The sequence below is a fragment of the Phragmites australis genome, chromosome 15, assembly GCF_958298935.1.
Source record: "Phragmites australis chromosome 15, lpPhrAust1.1, whole genome shotgun sequence".
In the NCBI taxonomy this organism is placed as follows: domain Eukaryota; kingdom Viridiplantae; phylum Streptophyta; class Magnoliopsida; order Poales; family Poaceae; genus Phragmites; species Phragmites australis.
In genome coordinates, this window is record NC_084935.1 from 27,833,318 (window position 1) to 27,848,411 (window position 15,094).

General features: G+C 44.9%; 2 protein-coding genes across 2 annotated transcripts; one reads left to right on the plus strand and one right to left on the minus strand.

The window, feature by feature from the left end:
* The first annotated feature begins 6,893 nt into the window (after nt 1–6,893).
* Nucleotides 6,894–9,109, plus strand: LOC133892659 (uncharacterized). The gene is made up of 4 exons (XM_062333555.1): nt 6,894–7,277; nt 7,361–7,539; nt 8,330–8,438; nt 8,530–9,109. Exons 1-4 carry the CDS (start codon nt 6,942–6,944, stop codon nt 8,848–8,850), a joined length of 945 nt encoding a protein of 314 aa, XP_062189539.1. The 5' UTR covers nt 6,894–6,941; the 3' UTR covers nt 8,851–9,109.
* A 350-nt stretch (nt 9,110–9,459) lies between these two features.
* LOC133892658 (putative oxidoreductase C1F5.03c) lies at nt 9,460–10,988 on the minus strand. Its single transcript, XM_062333554.1, has 2 exons — nt 10,150–10,988; nt 9,460–10,052 (listed from the first exon to the last, which is right to left on the minus strand). The coding sequence occupies exons 1-2, from the start codon at nt 10,916–10,918 to the stop codon at nt 9,664–9,666; spliced, it is 1,158 nt and encodes a 385-aa protein (XP_062189538.1). The 5' UTR covers nt 10,919–10,988; the 3' UTR covers nt 9,460–9,663.
* Between the last annotated feature and the right edge of the window lie 4,106 nt (nt 10,989–15,094).

Consider the following 15,094-nt stretch of genomic DNA (forward strand, 5'->3'; position numbering starts at 1 on the left):
TACATATGACGTAGGGCTATTATTCCACGGGATATCTGAACCTGAATAAATCCTAATGTTCTTGAGTCTAGTTTAATATACACATAAAAAATATAGATCGACGCGCTAGTCGTCCGGTATACCCAGTGACAATATAGATCTACGGGGAAACAATGTCGAAAAATAAACTCTTTTTACAGTGCCATGATATTTGATGTCGTGGTTGAATAGCACTGTATCATGACAATTAACATTGTGGTAGCTAACAAGATGATCTTTCAAGTTTAAAATAGAAGATCCGTAGCATGACGCCAAATGTTATGGCACCGTGCTATTCAACAACAGAGCCAAATGTTATGACGCCATGCAAAATGCTTCATATTTAGAAATTATTTTTGCAGAAGTCTATTGGTAGAATATTTTTTAAAAGGTCAAAATATAAAAATTCCACCGACACCAATAGGGAGGAATAAATAAATTGTAACCCGTAAATTAATTAAGGTGTATTAAAATGTGCAGATAATAATATTCTTCGAAGTACACATGTTTTTCCAAAGAGTACATATATATCAAAATATCAAACAACTTGTTGTCTCGTATGCCTGCTTGTACAGGTGGACTTGTATCATGTTGAGTCTCATAAAGAGTAGCGCATATCTACACGGTCGATGTGTGTGTGTTAAACAGAGTACGTACATGCTTTCACTAACCTTAGACATATGATAAACTCGCATATAAATTTTCCCTTAATCGAGCACGTCTCTTGGTTGGAAACTTTTTCATTTGGACGGCTAATGTGTGGCCAACACCACAGGATCGACTGCGATAGCTTGTGGCCGTCAAGCCAAGTTGAAATGTGATGTGACGCACTCACACACCTGCGAAGATTGTTGGACCGAGCCCATACGTTCTGTTCATGCACACGCACTTGTGTATAGTAACCCCCGATAAATTGTCAACCGTCCGTATTTCTCGGCAGTTGATAATGACTACTTTGTTCATCATCCATCCATCGATCAGAGCCGCACACGCATGTTTAAGGTAAATATGAGTTTTATTGATTAAGAAGAAATATTACAGTCAAATTCAACTTTTTTAGGTATTGGAAAAAAATTCCGGACTCTTTATATCGTGTGATACATACAAGCTTTGTTTATTATTAGAATAAATTTTAAAAGACTATAACTATTTTAACATAAATATCACAAAACTACAACACATAACTACAATTATTTTAATATAAATATTAAAAAACTATAACTTTCTTATAGAACTACAACTATTTTTGCAACAAATTTTATAGTTCTGAGATATTATTTTTACGCCAAATTTTGTAGTTCTATGAAAAAGTTATAGTTTTGTAGTATATATTGTCAAAATAGTTGTAGTTCTATAATATGTGCTCGAAAAATTATAGTTTTATAATACTTATATAAAAATAGTTGTAGTTTCTTAAAATTTATTCTTATTATTATATTATTTTAGCTTATAGCTGAATATTAAAAAGAAATAAAAATTCAACTAGTTGAACAATATAAATGGGCACTTGTCTCCGTCAGACAGCATTATGAATATTTCTTCTAGCTAATTGTGTCAACAAGTACTCTGAATTGTTTCGCTCACGATTTAGGGGTATATTTGATTCATACGTGATGGGAGTGGATAGGATGGGGCTATTCTATTTTTTTTATGTTTATTTGGATGAATGAGTAGATAGGATAACCATAAGATGGGAATATTCTTTAAAAATGTTGGACGGGCGATCCGCCCAAACGGCTGAATTCAGCTCATCCGCAAATTCAAACATACACAAATTTATCCAAATATTACACGATCAAAAGGTAAGTTCAATAAAAATCATCATAACCAATTTAATTTATCTAATTCATCCAATCAAACAGAAAACTAGTTTATCTTATTTACTCTAATTTCATCAAACACACAAAAAAACTAGTCCATTATGTTCATCTAACCAAACAGAAAATCATATTATCACATTAAAGAACAGAAACGATCATATCTCATTTAACATCACCCTCCAACCAAACGCACCTAACGGAAATATCTCTATACCTACATCAGCTCTTTGGCCTCCCAAATGTTAAAAAAAAAAGAAATATTCTATACTCCTTAGCACTCTTCAACACAAACACCACCCTAGAGCATTCCGATTTAAGAATCACCGACTGTTGCTCCGACTATGGGAAGCAAATTTTATAGAATCCGATCCTATAAAAAATTATCTTCTGTAATGACACGTGTTCACTTACTCTCTCTGCTCTTCAATCTAGTCATTAAATCACACAATAAATAACATAGATAGAATCTCATAAAAATCTTTCTGAACCAGGCTCCATAAAATTTGCTTCCCGGCTGTGATGCTAAACGAAGACATTAGATACATGCACGAGCTTCAGCTTCAGCAGGATCTGCACGCTGTAACATAACGCCAAGCTGAAAAACAGACAGAACCCATATGATCTCGAGCTAGCATGCCAATTCCTGCTTCCCCAGTCTGTTCGCTCGGCGGTTTCCCATTGAATTTTTTAGTTCTGGGCTACAGACTAGTTGCGCTTCTGCACCTGCTTGTCCCCCGACCGGGTCCCAAGCAAGGTCTTTGTCGTCAGTAGCCGCCCATGCATGTTAGCACCCATGAATCATGGGCCGTTTATAGTGTTACTTAATTTGCTCGATCAGTTCGTTAAGAAAACTAATCAACTGAATGATTGCACGTAACTGATCGATAAGAACCTGGAAATCTAGGCAGTTGCTTTGCATGTTAAATTGCTTAATTTATTAGCATAGGTTACAATTGAGAGCGTTGACTCTGATGATACGTATATACATGATGCTCCATGCCATGGAGGTTATGCATATGCATCTCGTGCATAGATATTTGTAGGGCATGCATGCATCTGGTTGCAAAAGTTGAGTATCGTGACTCAAAAGTTGGCTTTCGTTAGTTTGCAGATCAGGGAGCAAACCTAACCCCTGTTTAGATAGATTTTTTTTAGCTTTTCTATGAAAAAACTAGAAGCTATCTACAAGATTAACTTCTGGCTCTAGCTTGTGGCTTTTGGCTGGTTAAAAAAATAGTTGTGATTGTAATAAACTAAAAACTAAGGAGCAAATTTTGTCTGATTTTTCTGGTTTTTATAATTCTAAGAAAACTAAAAATTTATTATAAAAACTAATAACTAAAATTCAACAGTTATAATCATTTACTCAACTAGTCACGAAGTCAATGTCTATCTAACCGGGCCCTAAATCAATGTGCTAGCAGCTGCATGGAGGAAGGAAGTCAATCGAGTTTGCTTGCTTGCTCAGCTCCTTTTCCTACGGTCCAAATTTGTAGTGTGAAGTAAGCGAAAAATGCATTAGAATAACTGATAATAAAACATTACTGGTTAAGAATAACATGGAGCCCGGTGGTAAAGCATCGAGTGGGTGCCGAGCAGGCGTGGGATCGAATCCCACATCCTGCAAAAAAATTCTCATCTTTTCTTCGTATTTTATTGTTGAGATCTTTCTATCAAAAGGACGGTTTAGGTATCCCCGATAAGGTCTTCGAAAAAGATCGGGTAAAAGGGACCTAAATCTAAAAAAATAACTGATAATAAATTCCCAATAAAAAAAATTAGATGTACTACACCGTCAGTCACTTAATAATGTAACTCTCGAGAAAAATCAAGTATCTTGTATGTCGAAAAGAAATATTCACCGGACAAAACCCGTTTGGAACTAGAATGCATGTGCACGTGAGTCTGAGCTCCCTGCAGAACTCACGCAAAATCCACAAATTACAGGCAAAGCCCTCGGGCCCCATTTGGAACATTGGAATAATTTCACGGGATCCCTACTCGAAACTGTATTGGATTCTCTGAAACTCTTGCAAAAATTCCTACGAAATTCATGTATTCAAGCTGGCCTTAGTACGGATCCCAATGGGCTGATAAGTTTATTAGCTTCAATCACTTGATAGGAACGGAGTAGTGCAGCGGAGACTCGTTTTATATGAGCCGTGTTGCATGTGGGAATCACTGACCCAATGTATGCCTTGCATGCTGACTCGAAGAAAAGGTGATATGGCGAACGAGTTGGTGCCCTAGCGGGCTGCGAGCGTCCGGGTCGGGAGCTAAACTGCTGGCGCGCCCGGGTTTAGTATAGGTCTCGACAAGGATACGCACATGCGTACATATTTAGTAAAATGTGTGTGCACGTATATTGAGGGTACTGGCTTTAATCTACAATTAGCGTGGGGTTAGGATGCACATATGTATGCATATGTGAGACGTAAGTATGATATGTGTGTGTTCTCGTTGTATCTTATAAAAAAGAAAAGGTGATATTCTATTTTTAAAGCAAAGAAGACACCTGCACATTCACATTTCTGCAGATATAGATTAGAAACGGAAGAGATACTAGTACTGAAGCATTAGCTATTAGAGTTAGGGTTTTAACAATTCACGCTTCCTAGCTAGCGGAAGCTTTCAGGTGACTGGAATTGGAGTTTCTCTCGGTCAATTGTGTGAGCGCATCGACGGCTAGCTTCCGGTGATGGATTCCTCTGTTGTCGGGCTTAGAGAGACCCTGCGAGGCCGAATGGCCCAACGGTGGTGGTGAGGAGGCGAGGTGGCATGGTGCTGTCGTCTATGAGCGGCGGAGAACCATTAGTTGGGCGATACTAGGGTGGAGGAGGTAAGTCGATAGCTCTAGCAAAGCTGGATTAGCATGGGACCTATTGATTGCGGGCTGCAGAGCACTACTGATTAAGTAGTGTCGGGTGGTAAGAGAGGCAAGTCGAGGCTGGGTCAGCGCAAGGGGTGGCTTACGGTAGGGTAGAGGAGCGCATTGCATCATCTCGGGGAGGAAGAAGCCATCGGGTACGGGGAGAAAGAAACGGGACGGGATCCACTAACGTTGAGGGCTCAACTTCAGTGGGGCACAATACTATGTGTCTTGTGCTACAGTTATTCAACATTAGTACAGTGCAAATAATGTTTTTGTGTTTACTGTTCATTCGGATAATGTATCACTTCATTGTTCGCTGTAGTACTGTAACATCCACCTGATACATCCGTTGCAGATCGGAGAGATGAAAATGAACAAAGTCAGATGCACTATGCACCTGGCACTTTGCTGTACTTCGCAGACGATGAACAGTGCGCCTGATTTTGGACTGTTGGATTGGAATCTGTCGGCTGCTGTTGGTCGACTGAAATGACGTCTATTTTCAATGATTGAAAATAACATCACCCTTAATAATCAATTACTTTATGCCTGGTGGGATTATCTTTTTGCTGGCATGTCGGCCTCCCTCCCTACCTCTGGTCCCTTTCTTGCGATCGGCGCCGGCCACAGCAGCGCCGGCGGTCAACTACTGTGTATGTGTATTCCCGTTGCATGTTTGTTTAACCAAGAAGCTCGCGTCGCACGCGCACAATGCATGGGCCGTGCATGCACCCTGCACCTTAATCATCGCGCTTAAATTAACTAATGGCCTACTTGGTAATAAAGCTCGGGATTTCCTAGCTATAGAAATTTGTGAAGCTGAAACTAAAATAAGTATTCAAGTGAGTTATTTTGTTCTTATTTTAGATTTTTTAAAAATATAAAGAGTGATAACTTTACCAAACAAGATCTAAATACATATTAGATAAAAATCAAATAAACCTAAGTACACATTGGATAAAAAGCAGGGTAGAGCTTTTTTTTTACACCAAGAAGCATGGTATAGAGCTAGCCGCTGGTGTGCACTGGCTCCTATTCTCCATGCATATTGGATTTGAAGTTTGTATAATAAAAATAAAATTATTAAAAATTTTATTTTAATTTAAAATAAAAATCAGATAATTCAACTAAATACATCGATCCACTCATACCTTCAAATCTAATATTTCTAGAACTGTAGCAATCTGCTTCAAAAAATAAAGCTATGTCAAACGTGACCTATATACGCCAAATAAAAATGATACGGCCGGATCGAGATCTAACGCGTGGAAGTTGCACTCGACTCCTCGCTCGTCCACACGGCTCTGGATGATGCAGCGCGTGCACGGCACACTGTGCGCTGTTCTAGGTCCATTGGAGAGGCCGGCCGGCCGGGGGATGTACGTCGTACATACATCGGTCACACTCCAAGCTTTGCATCGATCGAGTTGGCGTCAAGAAAACCTGCAGATTCCAGGGTATGTTGATCGATCCCAACTGGGAGCATTATAGCAACCTGCAAATTGCTGCAAATCTCAGCTAGCTGGTGCAACTTGCACTGACCAGAGGTGGTTATATCGTATGTATGTATCAGCTGACTGTGACTGGACCTGCAAATTGCAGAGATTAATTTGCAGTGGATTGAAGCCAAGCTCAACGACTTTCCGACGGATAGCTCCGTCTGATCTGCACGGGTTTGGGGTGGTTGGACCGTTGGAGCGAGCACGCGCGTGCACACGTTCGGGTCACCCGGGCAGAAAGGCAGAGAGGGGACTGGTGCAAAAATGTTTGTTCATTTTTTTTTCGAGGAGCGAATGCACAAGCTTTCAAGTAAGTAGTTCACAGGCGTGGTCTATTATTTGCTTTAGTCCAACTATCAGCTTTGTGCTGTTACGACGTAATAATGAACCAGGTTGTGAGCCTCTCAAGATGCAGAAGCTGAAACAAGTTTTCATTTTTTAAAAGAAAATTAAGAAGTTCAAACTTTTTGGGCCAAATATATTTGAAAAAACTCCAACGCGCTGGAAATCATGGACTCTTGTTACAGTCTTTTGGCTGTAAGATGTTACAATCTATTAATCGGTGAAATCATGCACCAGATAATAGGCCTTCATCTCTGTGTCGGCCAAACCGGCCCATCTTATCCCAGTAGCTGTAAGGCCCACGAAAGCCCGGCCCCAACTGGAAACATCCCGAGCAGACCCACCACGCGTGCAAAACCAAACACTGCCACGAGAGCCAGCCGAGCCAGCATGTCGACCGCCGGCGCCCAGGCGCTCCGCGCGCTGCTCGCCAGGTGCTCGACGAAATGCCTCCGTCGCGCCTCCCACTCCTCCTCCGCCGCAGCCTCGTTTCCCGGCCTCCGCGGCGCCGCTGCCTCTCTAGATTCTCCCGCGCCTCAGTCCCGCCGCCTCCTCCCCGCGCCGCGGGCTGCCGCGCACGCGCCGACGCGGACGCGCGCCTTGGCGAGCGAGGCCGCGCGAGGCGGCGGCGGTGGCGCGCGCGAGGGGGGCCTGGGGGATGAGGAGGAGGCGCAGGAGTGGGCGGTGGAGTGGGAGGACAGCGAGGACGAGGGCGTCGAGGCCGAGGTAGTTCCGTCCGGCTCCACGGCCCTTCTCCTTGCGGCTTGCGGCGCCTTGCGAAGTGCGGCTCTGATCAACTTGTTCTTCAGGTTGGCGACGGTGGCGACGGCGGCGGGGTCGTGCTGCGGGACGTCGCGTGGGGGGCGCGCGCCCTTGCGGCGGCCGAGGAGGTCCTCTCCGAGCGTTTCGGGGATGACGTTGCCATGTTCGCCTTCAAGGTGTCGCCCAAGGGATACGTCTACGTGCGGCTCGACAAGCTCACCAACAGGTGTGAATGCGTTCATTGTGACCCAATCCAGTTGGCTAAACCAAAGTTATAGAGATAATTCTGAATGTTAACGAAATTCTCAATTTGCTGAAAAAATAATGATCTCTTCCATGCCATCACTTAATATTTTTTCCCTTTCCTTGTGTGTCATAGCTGTCATAATGGAGGTGTTTCATCCATATGTGCCATTACCGTCACCTCCGTTATGACAGCAATAGCTCTTAGGGGATGAAAAAACTAAATTGGTGGCATGTAAAGAATCATGATTTTTTCAGTGACAAATCGAGAATTTCGTTGACATATAGTGGCACACATGGAATTCTCTCTTATAAAGATATCCTTATTCACAATTCACGGCTAGTTCTCTCCTCTGGTAAGAGATTGATGGGAGTTCGTCCACATACTCATATTCCTCATCCCATCAAAACTCCCACTCCCATGAAACAAACGATAGAATTTTAAGCCTCTACCTCTAAACTCATATTCCCTCTCACCAATTACCCCCAACCAAACGCACTGTAAGGGTTCTGGCACTCGCATACTTGATGACATTTTTATTTTTTATGGGGATATCATGATTGTGTTAATCGTTAGAGTTATAGCTCGCTCTGCATACCTCAGTATATCTATTGTTGCATTATTGATCTTAAATATTGAGTAGATGTGGCTAGCACCAGAATGTTTTTATCGTCTGACCAGAATGTCTTTATCATGTAACCTGATCATGATAACACGATTCCATTAAGGAGCCAATCTTTTTTATTTGCCTTTTTTTATGGAATCGTGACAGATATGGGTGCCCTGGTATTGAGGAAATAGAGAGTTTCAATAGGCTCTACAAGCAGAAATTGGATGAGATTATTGAAACAGGCGAGATACCCCTGGACTTGGCACTTGAGGCAAGCTAACCAATCGAATTTCTAACCCAATGGATGCATCTGCAACTCAGAACTACTTACAGAAGGAAAAAAAATGTTTTGGTCGCTGCAGGTTTCTTCACCAGGTGCGGAGCGACTTCTAAAGGTGCCCGAGGATTTGGATCGCTTCAAGGATATGGCTATGAGGGTCCAATATCTTGTGGAAGGCGATAATGACCTTGTTTCAAAGCAGAGCCTGCTGAAGGATGGCGTCTTCTTGCTCGAGTCGGTTGACATTCAGGCTGAACATTGTGTCTGGAAGCTCGCGGATGTCAAGGAGAACCGAGCTGAGGCTGGGAAAGGAAGGCCATTGAACAGGAAGCAGAAAGACTGGAGGCTGCAAACTTCGTTTACGGCGGTGAAGAAGGCAACCCTGTACTTGGACTCAAACTAGTAAACCCTTGTTTGTTAGAAAGATTTAAGATTTTCAAAAAAAAAAATACTAGTCAGAGATTTAAGGCTTTAAAAAAATCCTAGTCAGATCTCATGTTTAGTCTGAGAATTGAGAAAGAGTATTATCTGTTTAGTCTTAAGAGTTAGCTGCTGACTATGTCAGAATAGTGCGGCACATCTTTATTGAGGCGAGTTAAACGGAATCACACATTACGTGTAGTCGTCTACTGTGTTTAACTTGGGTGGATCCAACTGCTATCGATCTTCCAGTTCAAATCATTTTCACTGTCCATTTTCGCAGTACGTTACTCAATCCATAGATTAGTATTCAAGGGAAAAGCTTGGAACCATATGTTTCCAGCACCTGAACAACACAGGTATGCAGAATAAGAATGGTGGTGACGAATTGGAAATGGATGAAACAGAACGAATTGGAAATGGATGATGAAACAGAACATGATCGTTGATGGCTCAACTGAAGCTCACTCTTTGCTCGAGTTTGGCAACACAGCAGTGACTACATTTGTAGCAAAATATCAGTTGACAACAGGTAAGCAAATACATCGGCAGAATAGAACAGATGGGGATTTCACAACTTGCAGAACTCAACACCAGCCAAATGAACACTCTTGTTACTAGAAAGATAGAATCATTTGTAACATAGCACAAGTAAAGAACAGCAAGCATTCATGATTTATTCAGTGATACATGTTCTGTAACTCCCTCCTCGCTAAGGAGTAAGGGCACAAGCGAGAGCAGTTTTATTCAGTTGCAACTTGCAAGTCTGAACCTTCACATCAAGCACCTCATACGGCTACGCTCCACGCCTGCTCCTTCTCTTGAGAAACCTTGCCGGGCTGAACGGTGCAAGATCGACGATCTTCGCCTTGCCGTCAAGGATGAGCTCTGCCAGCGCCGCGCCGGTGGCTGGAGCATTGAGGATGCCCCAGCAGCTGTGCCCAGTGGCCACATAGCACCCCTTCACCCCCGGCATCTCCCCGATGACCGGCAGCCCGTCAGTGGTGCACGGCAGGTAGCACGCCTGCTCCACGACCACCTTGGCCCCCTCCCCCGTCCTCAGCTGCCTGGACACCTTCCCGGCGATCTTGTGCAGCATTGCAATCGAGTCGGGTTCACCCGCGATAGTCGCTGGATCGTCCGGCGCGTCCTCGTCCTTGCTCATTCCACATATGTACACCTCCCCTGCAATGACACAACACAGCAAGAACAACATAAGCAAGTCGCGCAATTCAGCTTAACAATTCGACATGAATTCAGCTCGACTGCAGCAATGGCGTACCGGTGGGCCGCGGATACACTTCGGGGTCGAGCATCTTGGCGCCGGGCTCCGGCTGGTAGCTGAGGAACAGGGCGTGTGGCGTGATCTTTTCGGGCTCGCGCGGCCGGAGCACGATGCTGTGCGCCTTGAGCCCGGACACGTCGAACACCTCCCTGACCATCTCCAGGCGCCCGGACCACGGGCCGAGTGCGAGCACCACGGCGTCGGCGTCCACCACTCCGCGGCCCTTCACCGCGACGCCGGCGACGCGCCCGTCACGGACCACCACGCGCTCCACCTCGTCGATGATGACCTCGGCGCCGGACGCGGCGAGGACGGCCTTTGTGAAGAGCCCGGGGTGGACCTGCGCGGTGGTGTCCGGGGTGCCGAGCTCCCGCGGCGGGGCCGCGGACGCGGAGGGGTCGACCCAGGGCGGGAGCAGCGGGTGCGGGGAGGAGGACCGGGCCTCGGAGGGGAGGCAGATGGAGAGCGTGTGGACGGGGCGGAAGCCGTAGGCGTTGGTGCCGTCGAGGGCGGCGGCGAGGCGGCGGTGGAGCGCGAAGGAGGCGCGCGCGAGCGCGGAGAGGGCCGGGGTGGAGTCGCACCAGTCGAGGGCGAGAAAGCCGCCGGCTTTCCCCGAGGCGGCGCACGCCGGGGCGCACTTCTCTACGAGGGTCGGGACGGTCGGGGCGGCGGCGTGGGTGGAGAGGAAGTAGGCCGTGCATGCGCCGACCACGCCGCCGCCGCAGATGACCACGCGACGGTGCGGGGCGGACGGCGCGGCGGCCATGGGCGGACGGGAAGTGTGTGGAAGCCGGAAAGAGTTGTGTTGGTGTACGCGATGTAGTTGGTTCAGGCGGTGAAGAAGGCGCCGGAAAAACCTGACCGAACACGAAAATGTTAATCTTTTCAGCTTGGATGAATCAAATTGCAGTGATCAGTGCTCACTACTTCACACAAATGTTAATCTTTTCAGTAAACCATGCACTGTAATCCAATTTGCAGTCTGATTGTTTCAGTATCACACTGAATTTCAGACACTAAGACACTGACCCAACTTTTCCAAATTTGGTTTATTTTTATCTGATAGTTTCAGTATGAAGGAACTGCCAAGTAGGTAAGCATTTCCTGGGACGGTAATGCAACTCAAGTTCTTCCGGAATTAAAGTTTTGTAATATGCTGCTGATTCGTCGATAGTAGATGACCTGTGAGTGTTGATGATTATTATTCCTGGTTATCCAGTCAGTGTTACCCAAACATAGTGGTGCCACATAGGCTTTACTATACAGGGATAGATCATTTGAGCTGGGGTCTCAATCCCTCTACCTTCATGGCGTATTTGAGAGTGTCTAAGATCTTCTTTTACTGTTTTTATAAGAGAAGAGGAGGAGGGGGGTCTCAAGCCCTCTATCTTCATAGCGTACTTAGGAGCATTCTAAAACATTCTTTTATTGTTTTTATAAGATCATCTTTAAGGGATTTCCATCATAGACTAAAATTTCTTTACAAAGTGATTTTTTCCCTTCAGCGCTTCAACGGTTTTCCTTAACAGTTCTTATTATGAAAGGATTCACAAGATCATTCACTTTAGGACGGAATTTTCTCTACTTTTTTTTCATGAATCCCTTCGAAGGAAAACTGTTAGAGATAAGAGAAAATAAAGTGAATGAGAACAGAGAGAGGAATCAGAAAGAAAACAAAATGAATCAAATATAATTGGAGATGGTCTAATAGAGAACACTCCTGGCTTTCCCTGCCCATTGTTACTACATGTTTTTTTTCACATTGCGGTTGCTCTAAGGTTTTAAATCATGGTTAAATGCATTTAGATTTTGGAGGTACAGAATGGTATCTCATTACAAACTTCAGGAACGAGACGGCACGTCTGAGAATTGAAACTCAAGGGGCGAAACTCAAACTGAATTTTTAAAACTTAGAATCTCGTGTAACTTGACTTAAAATTGGACCTTGTTTTTGTCACGTTACAGCAAGTCTATGAAAAAAAAAAATCAGGCTTGGGTAAAGTCACGTGCAAGTTTCAACAAGTTTCCAGTTTCATATTTTAGTAAGTTCCATGCAAATTTATAAGGACGCGACTATGCCCCGGGCGAGCAGGATTTCGTATATTGGTCTGTACAAACTATGGCTACCCGACAAACCTAACAGCCAGCGCTCTCTTTTTGGGAAAAAAAAATTATCGCTTCCGGCGAGCATGCGAAATACTCCCTCCTTCCCATATTACCAGGTGTATAAATTTTGTATACAGATTTCACATTAGGTGGCGCCTAAAGCTTTTGGTGATAAAATTTCCAGAGATGCCCTCTAAGGTTTAACTTGTGTGACCCCTCGTACTGTGTAGTCATTACTCTTCTCTTAATCCCAATGCTTCCATACATGTACTCGTTTCTCACCAGCCCCTAAGGCTCTCCACGCTGTTGCTTGCTCTTCTCCATTCACCGCCCCAACAGCGAGGACGCATGCATGGCGACTAGAGAGACGACGCCCGGGAATAACAGCCACGGCGTCGGCGAGCTCGACCGTGGCGTCCGCGCTGAAGATGTGTTGTGCGTGGCGGCTGGGAAAAGCAGCCATGGCGACGGCAAGCTAGGCCATGGCGTCCGGGCTGAAGATTTGATGCTCGTGGCGGCCGGGAACAGCAGTCAGGGCGATGGCGAGCTCGACCATGATGTCCACGCTGGTGTTTTGGTGTGCTTGGTGGCCGGGAAAAACAGCGAGGGCGGCGGAGAGGTCGGCCATGGCGTCGGCGCTGACGTTGTGGTTTGCACGCGTGGTTTGGATTGGCTGACGAATCTCACCGAGGAGGATTCATGGAGTACATCTCTAATTTCTTTGATGAGGACGACGATGGCCATGGGAGCGGTTATGAGGGTGATGACCAGGGCTCAGACGACAACGACGAAGGGGCCGAGGACGAGGACCTGTGCGCACCTCGATTTGTCTATAGCAGATGGTGGCTAGTGCGCGCAGGCCACGGGCTAGTCGACAAGTGCGGCTATGAGCAAGGCGACGAGCGCGGCCACGGGCTAGTCGACAGGCAAGGTGATGAACAGTTTCTGCTGGACGAAGTCGCACCAGATACACTGGACGACGGATTTGTGTGTGACTCACTGCTGCCCGATTCAGAGAACAGGGTAATTGGCGACATGCTTAAAATTTTGGTGCCATCGTTGTATCGATGAACTAATGCAGCTTGTATCGAAGAAATGTTGTTGCGAATTTATCCATGGACTAGTACTTGTATGATGAACTATTCTGCCTTGGTTAATTCATTTTCATTTGGTAATGTGTATGGATAAGAGGTGCATCTCTGATTGCCAGGGCGACGACGAGCTCGGTGCATCTCTGATTGCCTGAAGATGCTTCCTGGTAATGGTGGTCTTTTGGCTGCTCATGATGCACTTTTGCCTGGTGCCTGCTGCCTGGTTGACAAGGTTAAACATTGATAAACGCCAAAATTATTTCCATACAAATTTCAATCCTCCACAAATCCTATGAAATTCCATTGATAAAATTAAACAAGGTTAAACATTGCATGGATTTAACATTGATAAAATTAACTGAGGAACTCTATTGCCTGGTTTACAATGGACGCATCGCATTTCAACCTAATCGGAAGTTCACCATGCCTCTCTAAAAAATGCTTCCTCAAGTGTGGAACCTTGTAGTGTTGCCCTCCTTTTAGCCGGATAATCTCTCTCATGCAAGATTGATGGTTGAGGAAAATGCGATTGCTCCTCTCGACCGGATACTCGTCGAACGCGTGTAATACCTTCACGACGATGTCCTCTATACCACTTGGACATGACTTTTGGAACAATGCTTGTAGTGCCGCAAAAAAAAAAAAAACCAAGGTCTAGTATATTTAGGCCGGGAGAGTTCGGCGGCTCCAACATTAACCGAATGTCAAACCCATCAGATGAGACCGCATGAACAAACTCTGGATCATCGACTGCAATGTGCGTCTTTGCATTATCCTGTTGTATGAATATGGGGGTACCATGTTCCTCCACGGGCCACTTCTCCTTGATAGTCGGCAACAATTTATTCACGATGTAATCACGACTAACATCTTTGGTGACTGACGGCAACACCTTGGTTACCATTGTACCACGAGGCCTGTTCGCACTCGACCTCTGAGCCGGCTCCATAAAAGTGAAAGGAAATATGCCTATTTTTCCATCGAAGGTCATGTTACCATCCATGTCAAACCTAGGCCTCGCAACTGCCGCCAAAACGCATGACCTTCTCTATGAATTTCTTACTTTGTGTGGTTCTTTCTGGGTCCTCGTCAAGCGCCAAATAGCATTTTTGTGTCTACTTCGTCCAATAAAACCATTTCTCATCTATGTAGATGATGTTATACATTCCCTGAAAAGTTGGTTCGTGCGGCAAGCTAATGGGCTCTAACATGTTCAGACAAAACCGAACCCTAGCTTTCTTGTTTTCAGCTGTCAGCGTGAATTTGATTGCATTTGTGTGCAGCCTAAACTTTCCCTTTCAACCACCTGAACAATGTGGTCTTTGACATATGCATCTCACACACCATATCTTTAAGAGTAGTCCTCTTATGCAATGGTATCTCCTTAATGGTTTCAGGATTGAAACCAATTCTCTTGCGGCCACAATTATTTGGCTTCTTGCTCACTACTCCGAGTACCCCCCCCCCCCTCCTTTCCATTCTTCCATATCCTTTGTACAGTTCTCAAAGGCACACCAGTTTCGGCAGCTACAACCGCGGTCACTCCACGCTTCAATACACCAAAGGAAGTTCTATGCAGGAGCAAGGCATATATAGCCCGTTTATCTTCATCGGCGTGCTGTTTATTTCTACTGACATTGCCACCTTGATCTACAAATGTACAGTAATCAACTTTTGAGCATGTAATCAAACTTTTTTTTTGTGTGTATTTGAGCATGTTCAGAAAACAACAGTACAATAAATAA